The 25,492-nt window shown below is 40.8% G+C and overlaps 1 protein-coding gene across 2 annotated transcripts; it reads right to left on the minus strand.

Moving 5' to 3' along the window:
- Positions 1–5,204: 5,204 nt before the first annotated feature.
- On the minus strand, positions 5,205–13,949 carry LOC143488606 (interferon-induced very large GTPase 1-like). 2 transcript variants are annotated; one of them, XM_076987423.1, is made up of 6 exons: positions 13,615–13,949; positions 12,967–13,035; positions 11,751–11,862; positions 11,578–11,655; positions 11,018–11,281; positions 5,205–10,832 (listed from the first exon to the last, which is right to left on the minus strand). In XM_076987423.1, exons 2-6 carry the CDS (start codon positions 12,985–12,987, stop codon positions 6,157–6,159), a joined length of 5,151 nt encoding a protein of 1,716 aa, XP_076843538.1. In that variant the 5' UTR covers positions 12,988–13,035; positions 13,615–13,949; the 3' UTR covers positions 5,205–6,156. The 2 variants fall into 2 exon arrangements, with proteins under 2 accessions (XP_076843538.1, XP_076843537.1); XM_076987422.1 differs by having other exon boundaries at positions 11,398–11,655.
- Positions 13,950–25,492: the final 11,543 nt, after the last annotated feature.

The raw sequence follows: 25,492 nt of genomic DNA on the forward strand, positions 1-25,492 counted from the left end.
ATGGAACAATCTTCATGTATCTGCAAAAGAACCATTATTATGGGGTGAAGAACGTCAAGGCATTGTTGGGCAGTGGTGGGCGAAGTACATCAATTATGTACTTGAGTAAAAGTACAGTTACCTTGCATTGAAGTAAAAGTATTCACCTCAATTTTTTACTTGAGTAAAAGTACAAAAGTATCTGCCTTCAAAAATACTTAAGTATTAAAAGTAAAAGTAAAAACCTTTTTTTTTCTTAGCGTCACATCAAAAACCCTAAGCCTACTCGATCAACAGGTGAACAGGACATTTGCCTAGCAAACACAAAATACTCAAAACTAGCCTATATTATCCTCACGACATTCATTTCCAAACTTTATCCATATTAATAATTCACACTAGAAAGGTAGACAAGTAGACAAACCATTTAATATGAAAACATAATTCACCACCAAACAAAACAATAATTTCTTCAGACCTAGCTTGGGGGACTTTTTCTGAGGTTATACATTGTCCACCACATGGCGGGACAGGCAGTGTTGCCAACTTTGTTACTATATTTAGTGACTTTTCAGACCCTCTAGAGACTTTTTGTAGTAAAAAGAGACTAGCGACAAATCTAGCGACTTTTTGTGGTGTTATCGGAGACTTTTGGAGACTCTGAACACACACGCTCTTCAGTTGCTGTCCTCTGGAGCGGGTGCTGCCGTGAGCTCCACAACACTCAGTGCAGTCTCACACTCAGAGCAGACCCTCACCGCTCCACTTCCACACTGCAAATAAACTGCGCATGCCCAAAGCTGCCGCTGACGCCCCGCCCCGTATTTACAGAGCGGGATGTAAATATAAATGCTTTAGTCTTCAGTGAGACGCGAAAAGAAATCACTGCATTTACCTCACAGTCTCAGTCATTCTTCACCTCATTCATTCCTGCTAACTGCTACTCTTATACTAACATTTAACAACACAGCAAAAAACTATTTATGTAATTTACATAAAATGATTTATACAAAGCATTAAAGTCATGTAGTTCTTTTGAGAAGTGACTGCCTATTTCAAAGGCAACAGATGTTGTTCATTTGTAGTTCTAACATATTTAGGGTGTTTTTACTCACTTTTTTCTCTCCCAACGTTATTCATTTACAGCTTCAAAACATATGTATTATGCAAATTAGGTGATGACATCATTTAGCGACTTCTAACGACTTTTAGGACAACCAATAGCTACTTTCCTTACTGAGGAGTTGGCAACACTGGGGACAGGGAAGCTAGAAGCTAGCTCTAGCACCAGCTAGCTCTAGAACTAGAACTGTGTGCAGCCCAACCAACTGCACTCATAATATTAAACTTGGTCGAATAATTAATAATAATTAATATAATAATAATCAGGATTGCCAACTCTCACGCAATGAGCGTGAGACACACGCATTTGTCTTCACACGCCACACATCCGATTTCTCACGCTGAAAAAAAAATCTAGTTTATTTACCTCTGATCCATATCTATGATTCAATGAGTTAGTTCGCTCTGGCGCCAACCACTGGCGATCGATCGATCGCGATATAATACTTAATTTGTGTCCAATTTCCAATTTTACACACACGCCGCCGCCCCCCGATAATAATCATTTTAATAATAATAATTTTAATAATTTTGCATATTCGCTTGTCATCGCCTCCCTAATAGGAATGAATTGCGAAGTTCCCTTCGCTTGGCCAAATTCGCGTGTATGTGTCCCCGGCTTTAATGTTTGATGTGGGAGTCTCGTGTGTTAAACTGGCGCGTAGCATCTCCATAGATTGCAATTTGGGTACTAGCACACTGCTTTGGATAAAAGCATCTATTAAATGTAGTGTATTTCAATGTGATATCATTAACCGGGGTATATAAACTACCCTGTTGGTAGTACTAATGGCGAACTTACTTCGATGTGTTTTTTCAAGTTTGACGGCGAGTTCATAAATGATGACAGCGATGTGTTCTTCGGAATGCAGAGGAGACACTTGAAGGAATACAAATAATTCAAACAATTGGGCTAAATAAGGCCAGGGGTGTTGGGGGAAGACATCTGTTGCAGCCATGTCAGATCCTCAGCCATTTAGCGTACAAATCTTAATCTCTTACTGAGCGCTGATTGGTTATAGTCTGTGACACGGTACACTTTGATCTTTCGGTATTTTATTAAGCGTTGATTTAAAAATAAAAAAGGAACGAGATGTTTCTGTAAATGTAACAAAGTGAAAAGTAAAAAGTTTTGCTTTGAAATGTAGTGAAGTAAAAGTATAAAGTCTTACCAAATAAAAGTACTTGAGTAAAGTACAGATACATGGAAATGTTACTTAAGTACAGTAACGAATTACATTTACTTCGTTACTGTCCACCACTGTTGTTGGGTAGTGAATATTTCTGTAAATTCTGCTATGCAACATACAGTTGTAAAATAAATCACAAATGCGTTTACCATTGCAATGTATGTCATGACGCGGATTGCTACAAACACAGTGAGGAGACGTTAACCTGCTGTGCAGATTGTCAAAGATTGTGTAGGTCACGGTATTGTTACGACGCACACAAGCGTCAGACGTCTGAGGCTGGTAGTAGCTTATGTAGCCAAGCGTTTTACTGTAGAACATGCAACAAGGTGTTTGACATAGCGTTATCAGGACGCATGAAGCATAAGTGTGCAGAGCAGCATTGTAAACTCTGATCACCAGTGTTTCATTCAACCATTGCCGGAGAAAGAACCTAGTGAAAAGCTCATCTTCTACGATCTGGAGTGTCACCAAGCGACAGGCGAGTACATTGCTAACTTTATCTGTTGTATGGATTTTAAAGGCACAGCGGCAGCGGCTGAATACTTGGACAGCGGCTGGCAAGGATTGTGTGAAGCTTTTCTTCAGTAGATTTAGAAAGAAGAAATTGTCTGGGTATATGTTTGTTGCTCACAATGATAGGGGTTATGACTCGTATCTTCTGCTCAACTATCTTGTCAAGCAGGGAATTGCGACCACCATTATCGCGCAGGGCAGTAAGGTGATGTGTTTTACCAATGACGCATTCAATCAGAGGTTTATTGACAGTCTCTGCTTTCTACCTATGAGGCTGGCGGCCATGCCACGTGCGATGGGGTTTGCGACAGAAATCAAAGGGCATTTTCCCCACAGATTTAATATTCCTGAAAATCAAGGCTATGTTGGTCCTTACCCCGCCCCTGAATTCTATGATGCTGACAGCATGATGGGAAAATACAGAGCTGAGTTTTACCACTGGTATGAGACTGTGAAGGATGGTGTCTGATTTTGCTAAGGAGATAGAAATGTACTGTGTAAACGATGTGAAGATTTTGAGAAATGCATGCATGATCTTCAGACGTGAAATCTTAGACAGCTCAAATGTTGATCCGTTTAGCTGCATCACTATAGCGAGCGTCTGTTTAAAAATTTTCAGAACGCGCTTTTTAGCTAGGAACACCATGGCCATTCCTCCATTGGATCTGTATGTAAATAGACAAAAGACCTTCTCAACACCTGCTATTCAGTGGCTAGAATTCTTAATGCGCAGCCAGAACATTCACATACAACACGCTCTCAATGGTGGTGAAGTATGTTTCGGCAGATACGCTGTAGATGGCTATTATGAAGCAGGAGATGGAGTTGGAAATGTCTATGAATTCTTAGGATGTTTTTATCATGGTTGTTCAAAGTGTTTCGCGCCGCACGTCCAACACCCTTTATACAAGGACATGTCTTATGGGGAGGTGAGAGAGAGAACGCTGGACAGAATCCATTACCTGAAACACACCCATAAGGTACAGGTGACTGTAATGTGGGAGCATGACTGGTTAGAAATGAGAAAACCTGATGATGGTGTGAAATGCTTTCTCAGCACTTTTGATATGCCTGAACGATTGAACCCACGTGATGCGCTGTTTGGTGGGAAGATGAACGCACTCCACCTCCACTATGTGGCACAGCCGGGTGAGAAGACTGAGTATTACGATTTCACCTCACTTCATCTGTTTGTGAATAAAACAAAAAACATACCCCGTGGGGCACCCAACGATCATAAAAAATAAAAATAAAAATAAAAAAAGTAAATATATAAATAAATAAAAGCTGTGTGCAAGATACATCTTCTAGATGCACTGGGACACATCATCAGTGATGTAACCTGGGGTCACTGGGTGTTTCGGGTCTTTCAACATCAGACGCCCTCGCCCAGCTTGCGTCCCAGCAGCAACCACCCATGCATCAGCCCTCTTTAGCCATAGCCACCTAGTGGCCTTCTCTGCGGCTTCACAAATGGCCACCTTTTCTTTGCCACTGCTGTTATGCCCAAATGGTTCAAGATTTTGCAGAGTGACTGTCCTGCAAAACCCCTACAGCCCACCTCTATTGGCTCATAGTACGTCTTCCAGCCCCCTATCCGACACTGCTCCACCAGTTCCTGGTACTTTGCGCGTTTCCTTTCATTTGCCATCATCTGTCTTGTTCTATCAGAGGTGATGATAATCTCTCCCACCCTATCTCCCATGTATGGAGGTTGGCTGGGCTTGAAAGAGTGTCGTATACAGCCTGAACAAGGAAACGTACCTGAAGAAAGTCAGCCTGCTTGAATAAAGCCAACTTACCATGTTTATTCATTTATCTGAGTCGTTTAGGTTTTTCCTTTGAAGTGGAAAAAAGTCCTGAATGAGAACGGGATCCTGTTTAAGGCGCTCTAGGAAAAAAAACCCTAATTCTACTATTAGTCGACTAAAGGGAATGAAAATCCTTAGTTGAAGACACCTGTACTAACAGCTATTGTTCTGGATTTCTCTTAAATATTTCCAATGTCTAAAATGGACTTTGAGTATCAATTAGGGCTGTCCGATACCTTTATTTTAGTACATTCACTGCATATTAAGTGTGGAGTTTTATCAAAACATGACACGTGATGTGGCTTGTCCAGTAAATACAATGTAACCATTCACTTAAAGTCTGAACATCACTCCTTGCTTTATGTTTTGAAAATATGCTTAGATTATTTCACTACAACATAATTATGAGTGCACACCATGGTTTTGAGACCATTACCAAACTGTGACGACGGGTGTACGATCGGTACATACCACGTCAGAAAATACAGAGAGAGGTAGACCCAAGTGCCGTCTAAAGAAGGCAGGAAACAATGGCTGTGTAGAAATTAGTTCCTTGTCGTCCGAGTCAATGATCAGACGTTCGGAATAAATGCGACGTTTTATTCAGGAACATACAAAGTACAAAATACAAAGTAACTCGCGAGCTGCACATGGAGAGAGATCCAACACCGTGCATTCTGATTGGCTATGCCATAGAACACATGAAGATATGGTGGCCCATATTGAACAATCATTTAGACAAACAATCTACATCCCTTTCCTTTAGCATGTATCTCCACGTGAAACAAATGAAACATTTCTTACCATGTTGTTATAGGATTTACAATACACAACACAATAATGTAGTAACCAAGGAGACGGGGAAGCTAGGCGGGACAAGGTAGGAGGGCGGAGCTGGGCGTGACAGTGGTCCTCGGATAGGTCAGTGTCACACAGCAATAGAAAAACATCTTTGCTCTTCAGGGAATCACAGAAATACAGTGCTCACAAAGACATAAAGCCTAGAATGTAGCCAACCATTCACCTTGTGGTTATGTAACGACCAAAAGAATGACAAAAATGAAACAAGTCATCATAAGGAATCATGAGAAGGTAACAAATCAATGATCATGTACATGTAATAGATAGTAACAGAACTAACATGAGTAAAGCTTAAACATCCTGAGTTCTAACAACTGTAGGAGGCCCTTTGCAAAGAGTAATAAACATGCTATGAGCTAAGATTATTCATCCTGGGCTCCAAACAACCCAGGGAGACACTTTGGACACAGTGGTTAGAATGCACTGTTCAGTTTTTATATTGAATTAAATGTGGGGCGTCATGTTTCGCATGATACATTTTGCTTTACATATTTTCAGTCAGCTTTTATGCAGAGGTTTGACAAATGCTGAACAAGTTCTGATGGTCTTTAAAGCAGGTGCAAATGATGTCTCAAAATAACATGTTATGGTGGGGCTCTTCATTTAATTTTTTTCTGGGATTATTAAATTCAGTAGCAGTCTTTTGTTACTGCCTCATAACATAACTGCAGGAGTGTTTATTTGACTATAAAAGACTCCTCCAGACTCTTCTCTGCCTTTTGCTTTGTGATGTTTTTCCATGCTGGGGGAATATCTGCACTTTTTGCATTGTACTTCTTAGCAAACTGCTCATTGAAATTTGCCATCACATATTTCCAGTAGTCTGCAGCTTGTATGCTGGGATCTGCAGGAATATGCCAGTTGGGAAATATTTCCCTGTATTTTTTATAAGGATGATACTGATAACCAGTTTCTAAACACTTGAACTGTGTTTCACTGTTCACACTTGTAGAACAGATGTCAGTTAGTAATACGTTGGAGTGCACCCACCTGTATTGTCCAAGTCCTTGAGGTCTATGTATTGAGGCACAGTGATCTGTGTGTTCCTGCCCTCCTGCCTCACATGGTGCCTTACAGAATGGACACTGTACCCCACAGCCAAACACACGCTTGAACAGCTCATCCTGAGGTTTGACTTTCAGTTTCCTCAGTTTGCTCTGAATGTCTCCCTCCTTAAACTTTGCCTTAAGTGACTCCTCCATTTCTTCCACAGATTTTTTAAGCCAGTGAACAAATGGTTCTGTATTTGCTCTGGTGAAAACAGTGACTGTTTCCAGTGCATCTTTGGGAATAATGAGCTTCTGTCCAAGTTTAATGCAGATATTATTGATGAATCCTTTAATTCCATTTTCAGTTGTGTCATTGTGTGCTATTGTGATGGCCTCCATTATGTCCTTGGTGACTATTCTGAGGTGTTGTTCCTCTAACTCAAGCATTTTGTGTCCCTTTGAGAGCTGGTCAGTAATCTGACCTTCTATCCACTCCTTGACGTAGCATTCATATGAACAAATATATTTCACAAAATTTTCAAAATTGTTCTCAGTGAGAAGCTGTTTTAAGATTGAGTATTGAAAAAAGCTTCGAGTGCTGAACTGAAAAGCATTTTGCCCCTGAAGCATCACATCAACAATGTCTGTCCCCAAGGAGCTAGAGATGTAGGCTTCCACTGCAGGACTCAGACAGAGTTTGGTGAATTCTTCAGCTTTCCTCTGACACTGATCACCGTCGTTGAACAGGTCTTTGAAACCAGTGCAGTATTCATGTTTGAACTGTTCAAGACATCTACGAGGGTCATTTTCTTTTATGTAGAGTTCATGCATTTCCTGGAATTTTCTTGCAGCATTTGCACAAATGTGTAACTTTAATTCAAGTTCAAAGTTATTAGAAAACCCAAGATTCTTGTTGGTTTTTAACCGGTGATCAGTCATGTTAAGAATCTCCTGGATGTAAGTGTCATGGTAGTCATATTTCCTATTAACCTTTTCCATTACTAACTGGCTACATACCATAATAACATTGTCTGCCATCTCCTGGACATTTGCTGTATGTACATCCACACCAAAATAACTTCGAACTTTTTGGATTAACCCCTCCCGAGTCACAACAAAGGGGGCTTGGCCACACTGCTCAAGTTTCACTTTATTCATTTTTTGTTGTAATGAACTTCCCTTCTGCTTTAGATTATCACGCAGTTCACCAAAGACGAGACTAAAAATGTCTTTCTTCTGCAGTCCTTTAAAGCTCAGCTCCTTAAGTGTCTGCTGCCAGATTCCTTCAAATATGTTTTCAAGCTCCTCATCAGACTTTGAAGACTTGTCCTTTCTGAACTGCTCCACCAGATGCAGAACTTTTTGTTCCATTATTTCTGTGTGAGTTTTTTTTATTTTGTCTAACTTGTCCATTCCTCTCCTGATTTCAAATACTGATTTCAGTTCAGTTATCACTGAGTTCTCAAGTTCCCTTCTGAGACATTTTGCACTGTTTTTAAAGTCCTCTCTGTATCTCTCAACAAGATAGACATGGCCCTCTGTTTGCTCAAAGTAGGAAGCTAAATGATCCAAAATGGTCTTTTCACCTCTGTCCAGTTCCGTGCAGGCCTCTCCCTTCATTCTATGGAGATAATCTTGCATGTCTGAATTCTCAAACTTAGATTTCATTATCTGAAAATTAGATACTTTTGTTTCAGCAGTTGTTAGCCAGTTGTACATGTGCTTTTTGAATGACCACTCCCATTTATGGAATTCTGCGCAAAGCTTCATGTATGCATCAGCTACGAGACTATTCCTGAAACTGAATATGAAATTTTCATATTTTACTCCATTCCAGAGACTTTTTGTCCACTCAAGAAATTCAGGTATACTATTCCCTTGAGTCATGTGTTCACAGTGTTTGAGAACAACCATCAGGTTCTTTTTGAAGTCATAGACAGCTTCAGAGTAGCCAGCATTTACAGGTGCCATTGGAGGATTCCCATGCCAGAGTCCAGGTATGTACCAGTTTCCAGTCTCTGTATCATACTCCAACACATCAGTGAACTTCTTGTATTCATCTTTATTCTCCATTTTGGCAGCTGCTTCTGTCATCTCGTTCAGTTGCTCCAACAGAAGCTTGCGGTCTTTCATGTTCTTGTCATGGGCTGAAACATCTGCTACATTCTGGTGTACAAACAGGCACTTGGGTTTCTTGCCCACTTCCTTCATCCTGAGAAAAGCATGGACCACAATCTGTAGAATGTCCTTCATCTCAGTGGAATTCTCCATGGCGATATTGATGATTGTGACATCACTCAATCCAACAACAAATGTGGCTAACTCGTTGTCATGCTCATAGCTGTCATCTAGTTGTGCCAGTTCAGGTGATTTCAGTCCTTCAGTGTCAATAATTACTAAATAATCACAATTTAGTTCTTCTTTGAAGCTGTCTGTGATCTTGATTAATATCATGAAAGCACCTCTCGTACATCGGCCACTGCTGACAGCAAACTGGACACCAAACATGGTGTTTAGCAGAGTGGACTTCCCTGTGCTCTGGACTCCTAACACTGTGATCACCATGATTTTATTCTTGGGCTGCACCAAAGTGTTCAACTGTAGCAGTACATCACTCACCCATCTTAGAGGAATATTTGAAGCATCTCCATCAACTAGTTCAAGAGGAAACCCATCTAACAGCAGCTCAGCACACAATCTTGGTAAGTGTTGCATTTGTTGTCGTGGTTGTGAATTTTCTGAAAGACTTATTGCAGCTTCATAGAACTGACCCATTTCTCTCAAAAAGTGCTCAATTCCTAAAGCGCTGTTTGAGATTTGTCTATCAAGTAGTGTAATCTCCTCCTTATTCTCAGATGATTCTTGGCATTTCTCCTTATATTGCTCTCTGAGACCAGTGAGTTTTTCACGGGTCAGATTATCCAGATTCATTCGCATCCATTTTAAGAAGCAGCTCCTCTCTAGACTTGAGCTTGACAAAGCAGCTATGAAGCAGTTCATGGCTTCTGACATTTCATAACTGTTCTGCTTCTCCCTGAGTGCTATCTTCTGCTCCTGAATTTCACTCTTGTAGATCTCAATATTCTGATTCCCAGCTTTTCGAAGTCTACATTCCTCTTTCTCTAACTTTGCCAACATTTTCCAGATGTCTCCTTGCAAAGGCAGTTGAGATTCTTTGAACTTCAGCGTGTCTTCTATTTTCACTGTGATTGCATCTGCATTTTCTTTAGCTTTCTGACATTCCTTGATGTCTTCATCAACTAGAATCCCAAGCTCGTGTGCAACATCTTCCAGTTTCATGTTAAGAGCTGTGTTCCTGACAGCATCATTCATCACAGCTCGTAGATTTCTGACAAAGTCTGCATCATTTTGTTTGGTCTTCAATATGACATTACTTTTTTTCAAGGTCATTTCACCAGCAGTAATTCTCAATGCTTCCATGTTGAAGGATTTTGTGTTTGCATTAGCCACCAAATAAAACTGAGCATTACCATGATGATTAGTGAGTATGTTGCAGTTTGAATCCAAGGTGTCAAAGAACACAAAAACTGCAGTGGACGTCTGACACAGAAATGAGTATTGAGTATCATACGTGACAATGTCTCCTCTCAAGTTTGCGACAGCCACAGGTCCAGGAAAGATGTCAATGTTTTTGTTTCCACAAGGCAGATACCAACTGAGCTCCACCAAGCCATTTGAAACTTTTCTTGGTACATCTCCACAGTCCATGTCACGGTGTATGAAGGTGTCATGGTACTGCTGTGGATTACTGAGTAACTTATTTATAACTTGAGACTTAGAAATACTGCAATCACCAAGTCTTACAAAAGACACTAAGGGTAGGTTTGCCTCAATAATCCTTTCTTCCACAAATCCTCTCAGATCAGATAAGGAATGTGGCCTATACTTCTTCACAACATATCTCAAGGCCCAAAGCATGAGTGTGCTCTGCTGTGAGTCACAGTTTGGAAGAAGCAAAGGTACAGAGAACTGACACATTGACATTTTCAAAGTCATTTCCTGTTGGAGGAAACCATCTGAGCAAAGGAAAAGAGCAGTTATGATATCTAAAGGGTTCACTTTTTGACTGTAGTCCTCAGTAAGAACAAACCTCCTGAGATCTTGGTAAATATCCACATTTAGCGAGTCCTCACTGTCATCAGGTGGAACACATTTAACACTTCTTGCGGTGACATTAACCATCATCAGTTTCTTCAGAAACAGCCATGGCAAAAACGACAGAGACTGGGCCGGGTCATCTGTCACTGTTTTCTTGTCTATTTCTAGCACAGTGCACAGTGAAAGCTTGTTAGGATAATACTCCTTCAACCCCAAATTCTGCAGGAGGTTCTCCAAAGTTGTTTCTGTGAAAAAAAAAGTAGGATATCTTTTTACTCTGCATCAGAGGGTCATATTAGGGTCATGAATGTATTTTATTTTTATTTCAATTTTATTAAGTTAATACTGATTTGTACAATGACAAAATTGAACAATTTATCATACAGTCAAACCAACATTTACATATACTGTAGATCAGAACAGTACTCACGAGTACGTGCAAATGTCACAGCTTCCTTACTCCTGCTGCCATTGGGAAGCACTGTTACAACCTTGAAGGAGTACTTATTTCCTGGACTCAGTTTGTGGAAAACAACTGTGCTGGACTCTGTTTTCTCCTCTTGCATCGTTTTCCCATCCTGGCAACAGGCCACGTGATACGTGGCTCCATTTCTGAAGGCAGGTGCATCCCAGGTAAGTGTAACAGATGAGTGATCAACACCCTGAACCGTGATGTTTTCAGGTGGGACTGGATCTGAAAATGAAACCATTTGTATGTCAAGCTGTAATGTTACAAATCCTTAAGACAATTCAATTCAGGTCATTCTACAATGACAAATGTCTCATACAGAGAAGAACTTGTGCCATTACTTGTACATGCAGTAACTGCAGCGCCTGGACTCTGGTCTCTACTGTCTGACACTGCAGAAATAGTGAAAGTATACTCTGTCCCTGGCCTGAGGTCTGCCACCTCAGTGGAGCAGGAGTTTGAGATGGTCTGCCTGCTTGAAGATGTGCTACTGGAACAAGTCAGCTCAAACTCTGATATACCGTCAGGGGCGACCCACGCAAGGGTCACAACACTGGTTCCACAGGAAAGGACATGAATGTCAGATGGTGCAGGATCATCTGTGCAAAGTAAGAACATAACATAATAAAAACACAACATAATAAATGGTAAAAATGGTATTTAATTATACATATTCCACCTTAAACCAGGTTACCTGTGAATGTGTGAGTTTTCTCCTCCTGGATTAATTCAGTGGACTGTGTTCCTGGAAAGTCCATTTGTAGTGGGGCTTCATAAAAATGATCACTGGCATCTTGAAATAACATCTGTAAAATTATGGATTATTCCATTAATAATAATGGGAAAAAAATGCATATAGCAACTGCACAGTTGTATAGTGGCATACATTCTGCAGTATATTAGGAGTGGGGAAGATGAGTAATAATTATAGTTCTTGTCAGTGATGCAGTGAATGTGCATGATGGTAAACAGGGAAACAGCATACAGCACCAGTGCCATTCTGGTCCAGTGCTTCACCAGCAAGGGGAGGAGTTATACAGAATTACAGTGAAATCTGTACGGTGAAATCTAGCTTACTAACTACGAAGCTAGAATGTTACACTTTTCCAAAAGTCATTAATGGTGTATAAATCAAATAGTAATTTTTCAGTAAAAGGTATATATGTTTTTAATAAGCAATTTATTTTCTCTTAAATGTTATGTTCTCAAAAGAGAACTGGCCAATGTACGAACTCTATGATCCACTAGAGGGCGACATGAAACCTGCATCTTGTGTTTTGATTATTAAATTGATCTAAACCTTTTGTTCAGTATCTTTCTTTAACATGGTAATGATACAAATGTTCAATGATTTTTTAATAATGACATTAACCATCGTCAGATGTATTTGTAATATAAAAGAATCTAATTTGACTAAAATGTCAATCATTTGGATCAGGGCCGGCGCCACGGGGGGGGGGGGGGGGGGGGGGGGGGGCGAATGGGTGCGTCGCCCCCTCAGTCGAGGTGTCCCGCCCCCTCAATGTAAAATATAAGACCCATTTATTTTACAACAATCGCTACATGGTGCTCCCTCGGCCGCTCGACAATCGTTACACGCACCCCCCCGCTCAACAACTTACGTTCGCCCCCCCGAAATTTTCTGACGCCCCCTCACTGTATATGTTCTGGCGCCGGCCCTGATTTGGATACAGTTCAAGAACTGTGTGATAAACGATATGTAATCACACACTGTTTTAATATACTGTTTTCATGCACTATAGAACAATGAGGTCTGTAAATGGGCCCCATAGCTAAGGTGGGCAACATTACTGACGGACATTACAGACATCCATCAGTGATTCAACCAATTTTAGATTCCAATTTTAAACTGCACTTGCATATAGGAAAATAACGTGCTAAATGCTTACCTCGTCATCAGAAGACTCCATTTCACCAATATCCAGTTGTCAGTAACATTAGTAACCTTCACATATGAGCTGTGAAACACCACAAATGATTTGTGCTGCCATTACTGTATTATCACAATTTTTCAACTGTTAGATAATAACACACTAATATTTTAAATTGTTTAGGAAAGGGGTCATATTCCCTTTTTAATTACATATCTCACTATTGTATTCAAATATATGCAATTATAAATAGGCGTCTCGTGCCCTATAGCAGAGTTGCTTACATCATACACACAACAGCCAAGCAATTACAACATTTGGCTACCTTTAGTTCTTGATTTGTGAAGTCGCTTGTGAAAATGAAAATGAAAGTGAAAAAGTTTTGTTCGATGCCAAATAAATCGATGTAAATATAGTTAAAGCTACGTTTATAAGATTGGTGTGTGATGTGTTCTGATAATAAAGCAGACATGTCGATTAACATTTCATTTTTTTGTCTTATTTATTGAAAAACAGTAAGAAAAACACATATAAATCGTCTGGTTATTTAAAAATAACAACCCGAATCAAATGTGAAATGCCTCCCTGCCAGTTTACTAATTTACTGGGACGAAGAACAAAATCACTAACTTTATACATTTAATAAAATGTTTCAGAGCGACTTACTTTTCTCCGCGTTTTGGAATCCTCTCACCGCCTGGAATCACCACGACGTTCCTTCCCTCCAGAGCCCTATAGAGAGAGAGTCGCGTCAACTCCGTTCACTCCAATGGACCAGTTTTTTTTTACAGCAATGGCGGATCGTGGAGCCTGTCAATAGTTCCCGGAAGTTAGCAGCAAATACGAGCAGCGCAGTCAAACTGGAGCAGTGGACCATCTGTGATACACTTTTACAGGTTAGTACGCTTAAAAAATCAGATTGTGTATTATGAGGACATCAGAATCAAATTAGCATGTGCATTAAAATGTGAATTAAAGCATTTTAGTGAATTATCCACCTCTTAATAAGCAGATTTAGGGAACTAAATCTATGCGAACGCGAATACGGTTAGCGAGATTTCACATTAACGACCGACAGCCTATTAATAGTAAATTCCTCTCTTAATGTCATTTCACCTGATGTTTTTGCGGGGTAGCTAGTATTGGTTAAATATAACATTTGAGTGTGATTGTAGAGTGTGTTGGGTCGAGGAGGTAAAATGAAAATATCCATTTTGGAGTACCAGCTAACGTTTTATTTCCTTTTATTTTATTTATTTATCCTTTTATTTATTTTATTTTCCTTTTATTTCGTTTTATTTATTTTTATTTTATTAACGTATTTCCTCAGTTTTTGAAACTGCTGGATATAAAAGACGTATACTATTTAGTGTGATTAAGTTTTAAATAGTCTATCACTTAAAGAAATAATATAATTATTAGGAGTTCATACTTATTATACCTGTGTCACCCCTAACACTATAGCTGTGATCAGCAGCTATGGGCCCTGTCTTTACAGGTCCAGTAGTGCAGGGGGCTTCCTCTTTCTGAGTGCGGGGCGATGCACAAAAATGGTGGGAACAACATCTGCTCTCAGCCTAGTGTTGCCCTGTTTTGATGAACTGGTCTGCCTCAAAATGTGCCTGCAGAGTGATGTGAGTTTACTCCTCACACATGACAACTCAGTTTTGTCTACCCATATACATATCCCACAGTGGGTGAATACACAGTATTAGAGAACACTTACTGGATACGTATACACTCATTACACGTATAAAAAAACAACCAAGGATGTGCAACAAGTTCAAATTCATATCACATCAATACTTATAATAATCATTTTCTCCTGTCTTTTTCTCCTCTCTCTCTTTAAGCCAAAGAACCATAGGGGATTCAATGGAGCCTGCAACTAGATAGCACCCTCACCCTGCACCCGAGTCTGTCTGGAATCTTTGATTTTTTTTGTTCACTATTCTGTATTTTAATAAATCAGGCATTACGCTTTCCAATAGTGTGTTTATTGTGAAAAGTGCAAATGCAGTGTTTGATGATTACCTCACATATATATTTAATGTTGTAATCTTTAGTGAGGGTAAGATTGCTCCTGCTTAGTTGAGACAACCATTTTTTTCTCCTCTCAGTATCAGTGGGGAAACCATACATTTTTGCTCGATTGGAGCATCCCCATGCAACACAGCAAACCATGGTGGACACTACACAAACAACACGGAGGAAAAGACACAGAAAAACTGCTTGACATGATATTCATATTTGAGATTATTAGAGATTTATTTAATGAATTAATTGCTGTAAATAAGTGTGTATTAAAGACAAGATATATATATATATATATATATATATATATATATATATATATATATATATATATATATATATATATATATAATTTATCAATGTATTTTAATATGTCATATACTGTCTGGATGTAAATGTAATGTGTTTTAATGTACCCTTTTAAAGCATATTTCTGCACAATGAAGTCAAAGAAAATTTTCCTTCTGTCAGAAAATGTACATTAGTCATTTAGATTACTTAGGTCACCAATACCATGGAATTACAGAAATTACCATGATTTAAAGATATGTTAGAAAATTTATCTAATCTGAATTTCTCACCCCTTCCTGTCCCTCTAAATATATAAATGAATGTAATATATAACAATTATAAAACAATCAAAGCATTAAACAGCAATGTGCTCTAAAATTAGCCTAAAGTTGGTCGTTAGATGTTCACAATAATCCTCAAATCGCAGTTCTGTCTCTGCGTATATGCGCTCAAATTGAACGTCCTGGATCTATCTGAAGCCTCCGTGAATCACGTGACCATCAAGCGTTTTGAACTTCCGTTGTCGCGACTCTCTCTCTATTCACGCTATTTTCCATGACAACGCTGGGCAGGGCCATCTTGGTTGACTTTGTGTTAGAACTTCCGGTGCTACGGATACGCTGATACCGATTACAAGCAAAACGACAACAAACACAAAATGACTAGCATAATATGTTCAGTTAGAGCAGAGGTGGCCAACCTGTCAGAGACCAAGAGGGGTGGCGAGTGTAAATTATTAGCGGGGGGGATATAAAATGGACACAAATTAAGTAAAAAAACGAACACAAACTTCGATATAAACATAAGGCGTGATGTGCTTCAGGACTTTATCACGTTTGGAGCACTACGAGCTCTGTTATGTACGCAACTGTTGTTTTCTAGGTAAAAAGTGGATAAACTTATCAACACTCGTTACAACGCAACTGACCTGCGCTCATCTTTAGGAAGAAGAGAACAGACAGCGGTAGTAGTTTTGAAGCTCCCTCAGTCGTGTGCGGTGCCTTTGCTGCACCTCGTATGTGGTTTATTCCAAAACGTGTGACAGAAGAACCGCGTCTCACCAACGAGACTCAAATCACAATCACAATATCACAGATACTTTATGCCGCTAGTCTCCCGTTTTCCACTACGCAGGTTTTAAAAGTATTAGCGGGTCGCTAGGCTTGTAAACAAACCGCGCACCACGAAGGTGTAGCGGTGTGTCGCCCTCAGAGCTGATGAGGTAACCGGGCCACGGCACAGACCGTTAGTGCAGGTGAGAGCGGACCGGCTGGGGAGACCCATGAAACCAGGCAAAGAGCCGCAGGTTGGCCACTCCTGAGTTAGAGGGTGTCACAATAAATGGAAGAAGAGGAAAACTTGGCTTGACCAACAGTGTTACGAACACAGCTCGAAAAGATCTGAGTGTTGTGGGGCACCTTATAACTTATATCCACCGCCTTCCAAAGACGAGGACCTGCGTCTAAGGCTGAAGGCGCTAAATTTAAAATATCCACCCAAACGTCCATTAGTCTGCTCTTATCATTTTGTGGAGGGGAAACCAACACCAGATCATCCTTATCCCGAGAAATCGCTCGGTTATGAAGCTCCGATTAAGCAAACGCGTTGGGTGCTTGTGAGGCTATCAGATAAGTAACAATATTATAATCAGTGGCCACATCTTTTCCTTGCATTCATTTTGTAATTTTAAGTAATTAAGTAAAGAAGTAAATAGACAAGAATGCCTATTTTATGAAAAAAAATCATTAAAATGTAGTAGTGTACACTAATGCGAAAATAGCTGACCGGAAGTTCTAACACAAAGGCGGAAGAAACACACACTTGGAAGTGGGCGTGGCGAAATACGGTGAATACGGCTCTGCTTCCCTCGAATTAAGGTCCTTTTTGAAGCGCGTGTTATGCAAGACTAAACCATTTTTGGATTGTGCCGATTACACAGCATACGTTTAATTGTTTCACTGTGTGTTTATTCTCTTTTTTCCTTCTTCTTTTTATGTTCAGGCTGGTGAGGGTATATTTTACAAAATGCGTGTGAAAAAGACGTAGTATACATACATACTGTAAATCGGATCAGTGGTTTAACCCAATCTCAAAACAGGATTTTTTTTCTTCATTCATTTACGTGGTAAACGAAACTGCTGCGCGTGTAACCCATTGACTGTATATGGTGTAACCCCTCCCTAAGAAAGTTACTGCTTTTCTCCAGTTTGAGCGCATGTGAACGTTATTTTGACTAGTATAAAATATTTAAACAATGTAACCTAATCTACACTCCGCCTAATGTAATATGATACTAGTTTTGTTACTTGACAATTTATTGCACTAGATCGCGCAAGAAGCACTGCCTGGAATGTATTACGAAAATGAAAGTAAAAACACTGACGGTATATCCTACTGGTTAACGTGCACGGTCCATGGGGAAAAGTGCATTGCGGTTTTTGAACAGATTAATAGGTGATATTTGTTTTGATTTTCGTAGTATTCTCTTATTTTATTGTCATTTTTATTGTACTTTTTTCAGTGTTAGGTCATAACAAGAAGTGTCAGATATCAATTACAGAGGTAAACACTCTGGTAAGTTTCGTTTGCTTGGCAACTTTCGTTCTTTCTCACAAAGGTTCCATATATAATTGGTGACACATATGGCGCATTTCCACTAGGGCCTGCTTGGCGCGGTACGGTTCGATACGGGTCGATTCGCAACGGAACGGTACAGTCGCGTTGTGTTTCCATTACAATGGTGGACCAACACAATGTGGGTGGAGTCGCTGTTGGCGCGCGGGTTGTAGTGTCGTGACATCATTTGTATACGACCACAACACCGGTCGATGCCCCTTAACACATAGCATTATTGTATCTTATTTATCTTTATCTTCATTATTGTATGTGGTTGCTCTAATTATTGATAATAATTTGGTATTACTCAAACAGGCTGAACACACCCTGCATAAAAAGCATCAGTCATACAATCAAATGAAATCAAACTTTATTATAAAATATAGATATTTAAAGTACAACTTATGTAAACAATATAGTTATAGTTAAAAAAAAGTGCAAAAAGCAAATATATACGTATAGCTTTATATGAAATAAATATTTATAGTACTACAAGAAACATTTTGTGTGCTTTTACTGGCGTCTGTCTCGCATGGTGTTCACAAGTTCGCCAAGCACCCCGAGGAAAGCCCGGTTGAAGGAAACATTTTCCGCCAACTCCGCTCGCCTCGTCAGTGGAAGGGGAATCTTGAACGTAAAAAATAACAAATATTAAACACAAGTATTCCCGTGAAAGCAACAATGATATAGCGTAACTGCACAAACTGTGTAGCACGTCATCGCTGCTGATGCTTTGTTTATGGCTACAGCTAACTAGCAACTAGCAAGGCTAAGAGCTAGCTATTGTACAGTAGTGACTGTGGTGGTAACATTAACTACAAACACAGCTCTAAATTCCTGCGTTTACAATAGATGCGTTCATATTACGTTCATATTACATCTTTTATGAGCCTAGTAAAACTGAAATCACAATACACTCACCATTCTCCGTGGCCTCCAGCATTGACATTGTGGTGTCCAGCTCTTTCTCTTCCGTTACTGGCTGGCCGGTGACCGTATATGACATCCATTTGCTGGAACCATTTCCAGTCTTTGCGGTTTGCTCCGCTGCGTCCGTTATGGTCCTTCACCGCCCAGTAATCGCTTTTAAGCTTTTTTAGCTTGGACCGACCGGCACTGCTGAACGGACCGCTGGTAGCCATGAGTGGCCATTAGCGCGGAAACCTCGCTAAAAACCTTTACATTTCTAGTCCAGTTCGCCCTGGATTTTTTGATCACTGATTATTAACAGAAAGGTTTGTACCTCGGCGTTTGACCAGGGAACAGACTTCGCTCCTTGGGTTTTAAAAATGGCTGAGGAGTCCATAGCATAGCGGAGGAGTCGCTCTCCTGACGCAACCTGTGACGACACTCCCTGGCCAATCAGTGTCATGCTGTTCCTCCACGTCACAGAACTGTACCGCTTCGGAACGGTTAGAACCTCAAGCGAGTCGGTACGAAAAAAGTACCCAAAGGGGCCGGCTCACTGGGAACTGGTACTAATGGAAACACTCACAAACCGTCGTGAATCGAACCGTACCGCGCCAAGCAGGCCCTAGTGGAAATGCGCCAATAGTTATACAGGGTACAACTTGCCCTGCCTGGCAGACACTAGAGCTGTGCAGTTAGCAAGTGTAACTAAGAAGAATAGAAAATAAATATATACTATCTATCCATTGTCTTTACCACATAATTCGCCCTATTCGGGGTCACCAGAGCCAATCGCAGTATCATTGGGCAAAGGCAGGATACACCATGGGCAGGTCACCAGTCCACCACATGACCAACACACACACATGCACACTGTAACGGAGACAGCCAAAGACATTGCAAAATCACAAAGTGGATTACTTTCACCTTGGAAGGCAAGAGACTAACCCATCCACAGCTCTTTAAGTGTATGTAAACATAAACACTGATCCTTCGCTCGGTAACAATCACCAAGGAATCCCTACTCCTAATGGCTCTCCTCTCCAAAAAGCTTAGGAAGACTTAACTTATCTGATCGTCTGAGAGTAAAACAAAGACCCTTAATGTGCTCTGGCCAGGATCAACCCTTCTCAGGAGGGCACAGAGCACAGAGCACAGAGAGCAGGAAAGGTCTACACCCATAAGCCTAAATCACAGGCCTATCTGATTCCCCAAGGTTTGACCCCATTTTATAACACCTTGAATTCTTGTGTTAAGACCCAGAACTAAAGGTGCAATATTTTAGAAATCCTTGTAACTCCAAATCTGAACTGTACACCGAATTGGTATTCAGCCTACAGGAACCAGCTCGGCGAATGCAGTCTAGAGACACCAAACATGACTATCTTTCACCCAAGGAAAGGACAAGTATGCATGGAACCAATATCCAGCTTCCCAGCCTTCAGGCACCAGGACAGAGTACCTCTGAATTGAACATTATGTGATCTGTGGTTGATATAAAGAAACCAATTGTGATCTTTCATGTATTCAGCATTAAGTAATGTTATCAGAATCTCTGTGGTTATATAATCACACCACGTTGATGCATACCCATGTATTACTATAATTTCAGTAGTTAGATACACCTATCTTTGTAGCTTTGAATTGTATCGTGAAGGCATGCATGCATATACATATTCTTGTGTGTTCTGCTGTTTAGATATGCATGCTCATTAAGTTCTGTGTGTTAAGGTCATAGAGACCTACATATTCTCATATCCATGTGCTACATTATTTGAGATCTATCAATACACTTGTAGTCCAGTGTAATGTCTAATTAGGATTTATATATCTATCCGAGTATCAAAATGTAATGTGCTATAGTAGGCATATACATATACATATGTATAAGTATTAAGTTGTGTCACTTACCAAATGTAGCCATGTTCATATGTGCTTTTGTGACCTCATATTCATACCTTTCTGTGCATTATGTGTCATTCAGTGTCCAGAAGTGGAAATTAAGAATGGCTTAAGGTATAGGCTGGTAGAGTCAAATTAATACTTATTTAGGCAGAGCATACAAATCAATTTATTTAGAAATCAGAGAATTCCAATTGTCTTGAAATTGTAATAGTCTGCTTTTGTCTCCCCTTAACTAAATCTCTGAGAGACGGGCAGGGTCACAAACCCCCCTTCTCTCCCTTCTCCCCTCTCTCGCCTTTCTCGGATTACCTCCTGTCCGGGCAGAGATTATGCATATTCAGGAATCAGAGTCCAATGATCACCAGAATAGCAACTCATGGGGAACTACAGTCACGCCCCTAAATGTTGCTTAAAAGGTGTCCCTCGAGAAGTGAAAAGAAGAGTTGGAGTGATGCCAAGAGACCGCAATTAAGTTCGAACTTTATCCAACTTCTAGAAGATCTTCGTTATAATTTATTTCTCCAGAAAGTGTTTTATTTAGTCTGTGTCGTCGTCAAACTTACTTTGTTTTCATTGTTTTAAAGTCAAGCTCATCTTCCTTTCTTAGTTAAATTCGAGTTATTTCTGTTTGGCCGATAGAAATTAACTTCGAAGTCATCTCATCAAGTGAACTGCTACCCTCCAACCACGACTGTGACATCACCGCTAGGTCTTATGGCGCATTTCCACTAGGGCCTGCTTGGCGCGGTACGGTTCGATACGGGTCGATTCGCAACGGAACGGTACGGTCGCGTTGTGTTTCCATTACAATGGTGGACCACCACAATGTGGGTGGAGTTGCTGTTGGCGCGCGGGTTGTAGTGTCGTAACATCATTTGTATGCGACCACAACACCGGTCGATGCCCCTTAACACATACCATTATTGTATCTTATTTATCTTTATCTTCATTATTGTATGTGGTTGCTCTAATTATTGATAATAATTTGGTATTACTCAAACAGGCTGAACACACCCTGCATAAAAAGCATCAGTCATCCAATCAAATGAAATCAAACTTTATTATGAAATATAGATATTTAAAGTACAACATATGTAAATAATATAGTTATAGTTTAAAAAAGTGCAAAAAGCAAATATATACGTATAGCTTTATATGAAATAAATATTTATAGTACTACAAGCAACATTTTGTGTGCTTTTACTGGCGTCCGTCTCGCATGGTGTTCACAAGTTCGCCAAGCACCCCGAGGAAAGCCCGGTTGAAGGAAACATTTTCCGCCAACTCCGCTCGCCTCGTCAGTGGAAGGGGAATCTTGAACGTAAAAAATAACAAATATTAAACACAAGTATTCCCGTGAAGGAACAATGATATAGCGTAACTGCACAAAATGTGTAGCACGTCATCGCTGCTGATGCTTTGTTTATGGCTACAGCTAACTAGCAACTAGCAAGGCTAGCAAGGCTACTACAGTAGTGACTGTGGTGGTAACATTAACTACAAACACAGCTCTAAATTCCTGCGTTTACAATAGATGCGTTCATATTACGTTCATATTACATCTTTTACGAGCCTAGTAGTAAAACTGAAATCACAATACACTCACCATTCTCCGTGGCCTCCAGCACTGACATTGCCGTGTCTGTCCAGCTCTTTCTCTTCCGTTACTGGCTGGCCGGTGACCGTATATGACATCCATTTGCTGGAACCATATCCAGTCTTTGCGGTTTGCTCCGCTGCGTCCGTTATGGTCCTTCACCGCCCGGTAATCGCGTTAAGCTTTTTTAGCTTGGACCGACCGGCACTGCTGAACGGACCGCTGGTAGCCATGAGTGGCCATTAGCGCGGAAACCTCGCTAAAAACCTTTACATTTCTAGTGGCCCCGTCCAGTTCGCCCTGGATTTTTTGATCGCTGATTATTAACAGAAAGGTTTGTACCTCGGCGTTTGACCAGGGAACAGACTTCGCTCCTTGGGTTTTAAAAATGGCTGAGGAGTCCATAGCATAGCGGAGGAGTCGCTCTCCTGACGCAACCTGTGACGACACTCCCTGGTCAATCAGTGTCATGCTGTTCCTCCACGTCACAGAACTGTACCGCTTCGGAACGGTTAGAACCTCAAGCGAGTCGTTACGAAAATAGAACCCGAAGGGGCCGGCTCACAGGGAAGTGGTACTAATGGAAACACTCACAAACCGTCGCGAATCGAACCGTACCGCGCCAAGCAGGCCCTAGTGGAAATGCGCCATTAGCGCTTCAAGCCGTCTTGAAAGACAGACTCCGCTGACCCAGCCACCTCAGGAGTCCCATGACCCTCAATAATTGCTGATTATTTGCTGTTGTTGTTTAATGTTCTATTCTTTGTTGTTTACCATTATATATCTGGTTTGATTAGTAGATTCACGTATAGGTTTAGTTTCACTTTGAGCCAAATCATTCCACATGTTATCCTTTATATCAATTGTCATATTAACCATTTAATTTTTGATATTTGTTCATTAATCTGGTCACAGTGGTAAATACGTATTTTAATTGATGGTATTAGGTCACTGTGCGGAATCAGAACTTAACCCTTTGTTAATGAGACTGATTAAACCATATTCCACCTATCTCCGTTATCACAATACTGGTTCCTGAGCAATCAGGATGGTACCCCGTTCATAATCCATAAACTAACATATGTATCCGCTACAACACCTACAGGTAATTTAGAGTGATCAATCAACCTAAGACACGTCTTTGGACTGTGGGAGGAAACCGGAGTACCCAGAGAAAACCCACACAGGCACAGGGAGAACATGCAAACTCCACACAGTAGACCAGAGCGAGAATTGAACCCAGAACACCTTGCTGTGAGGCGACAACGCTAATCACAACACCGCCAGTATATACTATCTACATTTGTATATATATAAAAACATTGCCGACTCGCCTTCCTTTGGGAGTTCTTATTGATCAGGTCCTCAAAGGTCTTGGAGCTTGTGGTTCCTGTTTAGAACTTTAGCTGTTCCCAGAACAGCACTGCACTGGATAGAGATATTGGATGTTGGTCTTGGGATCTGCTGGAGCAATTTTGCCAGTTTAAGGGTCCCAGGTCCTATTGTTTCCCCCCCCCTCTCTCTCTCTCTCTCTCTCTCTCTCTCTCTCTATATATATATATATATATATATATATATATATATATATATATATATATATATATATATATATATATATTGTAGTGTTAACAGTGGTAGCACTGGTAATTAGGGGGCGGGGCATTCATGTATGTATATATATATATATTGTAGTGTTTACAGTGGTAGAACTACGAGAGCGCCCGGAGTCCTGCGTGGAGCCGAGTGCCGGATGGCCTGGCGGCGAGGCCAGCGAACTACAGCACTGCTCACACGGCGCATCTCCCTCGTTTTGACGGCAGCGCGCCGTGGGAATGCTACGAGGCGCAACTCAACGCAGCGGCGCGCCACCTGGGATAGACAGCAGCTGACACGGCACTGCAACTAAGCCTGTCGCTAGAAGGGGAGCTTGGACCGACCGGCACTGCTGAACGGACCGCTGGTAGCCATGAGTGGCCATTAGCGCGGAAACCTCGCTAAAAACCTTTACATTTCTAGTGGCCCCGTCCAGTTCGCCCTGGATTTTTTGATCACTGATTATTAACAGAAAGGTTTGTACCTCGGCGTTTGACCAGGGAACAGACTTCGCTCCTTGGGTTTTAAAAATGGCTGAGGAGTCCATAGCATAGCGGAGGAGTCGCTCTCCTGACGCAACCTGTGACGACACTCCCTGGCCAATCAGTGTCATGCTGTTCCTCCACGTCACAGAACTGTACCGCTTCGGAACGGTTAGAACCTCGAGCGAGTCGGTACGAAAAAAGTACCCGAAGGGGCCGGCTCACAGGGAAGTGGTACTAATGGAAACACTCACAAACCGTCGCGAATCGAACCGTACCGCGCCAAGTAGGCCCTAGTGGAAATGCGCCATAATGGAAACACTCACAAACCGTCGCGAATCGAACCGTACCGCGCCAAGTAGGCCCTAGTGGAAATGCGCCATAATGGAAACACTCACAAACCGTCGCGAATCGAACCGTACCGCGCCAAGTAGGCCCTAGTGGAAATGCGCCAATGTACCATTCTAACTGCATGGGGGTGCCCAAGGATGCAGCTAAGCATTAGTTGTTACATGAAATGTCTTTGTTTTCGTTATGTATAGCCTTTTGTCAAATAAAATCATCCTAATTTCTGTTAATAAATATTTAAAAATGATGTTTGCGCATTAATAATAGGCATCTTCCTTACTACACATTAATAAATCACACCCTGCTGTTGCACAATCCAAACGAGCGGAGCTGAACACGCTACAGAATACGCGTAGCATCTGCTGAGATTATAATGGCTACTAAAAAACTTCAAAAGTATTTTGAACGTCTTTCATTTCGCACGACAACAACCAACATGGCATACCATTTAAAACGCGTAAGTCGAAAAAAAGACGTTTGTCGTTTCAGTCGTGTCGTCTCGTCGCGGTGCGTCTCGGCAAGTAGGCCTATAAACATTTTGTGTTGTTGTTTGCTTTTAAACCCCGTTACTTGAACCTTTCCTTGTATTTTTTGCTGTTGTGTGGCAATTTCTTTATATTTTCAGGCAGGCATATTTTAATTAAAATATGACATTTTGCACAGTGCCTGTCTGACGATATGCGCAATGCGCACTGACGGTTAATGTTCTCTAACGTTTCATAAAAAATAAATAAGTAAATAAATAAAAGCTGAATAAAGCCAACCTACC

Source organism: Brachyhypopomus gauderio, unplaced genomic scaffold, assembly GCF_052324685.1.
Source record: "Brachyhypopomus gauderio isolate BG-103 unplaced genomic scaffold, BGAUD_0.2 sc52, whole genome shotgun sequence".
Lineage (NCBI taxonomy): Eukaryota > Metazoa > Chordata > Actinopteri > Gymnotiformes > Hypopomidae > Brachyhypopomus > Brachyhypopomus gauderio.

Bases quoted from the DNA above. Each gene is read 5' to 3' on its own strand.
- LOC143488606 (XM_076987422.1), bottom strand. From the start codon at position 12,987: ATGGAGTCTTCTGATGACGAG. The intron at 11,863-12,966 runs GTAAGCATTTAG...ATAATTTTACAG, and splicing joins TGGAGTCTTCTGATGACGAG to ATGTTATTTCAAGATGCCAG. The intron at 10,833-11,017 runs GTGAGTACTGTT...TTTTTTTCACAG, and splicing joins TGTGACATTTGCACGTACTC to AAACAACTTTGGAGAACCTC.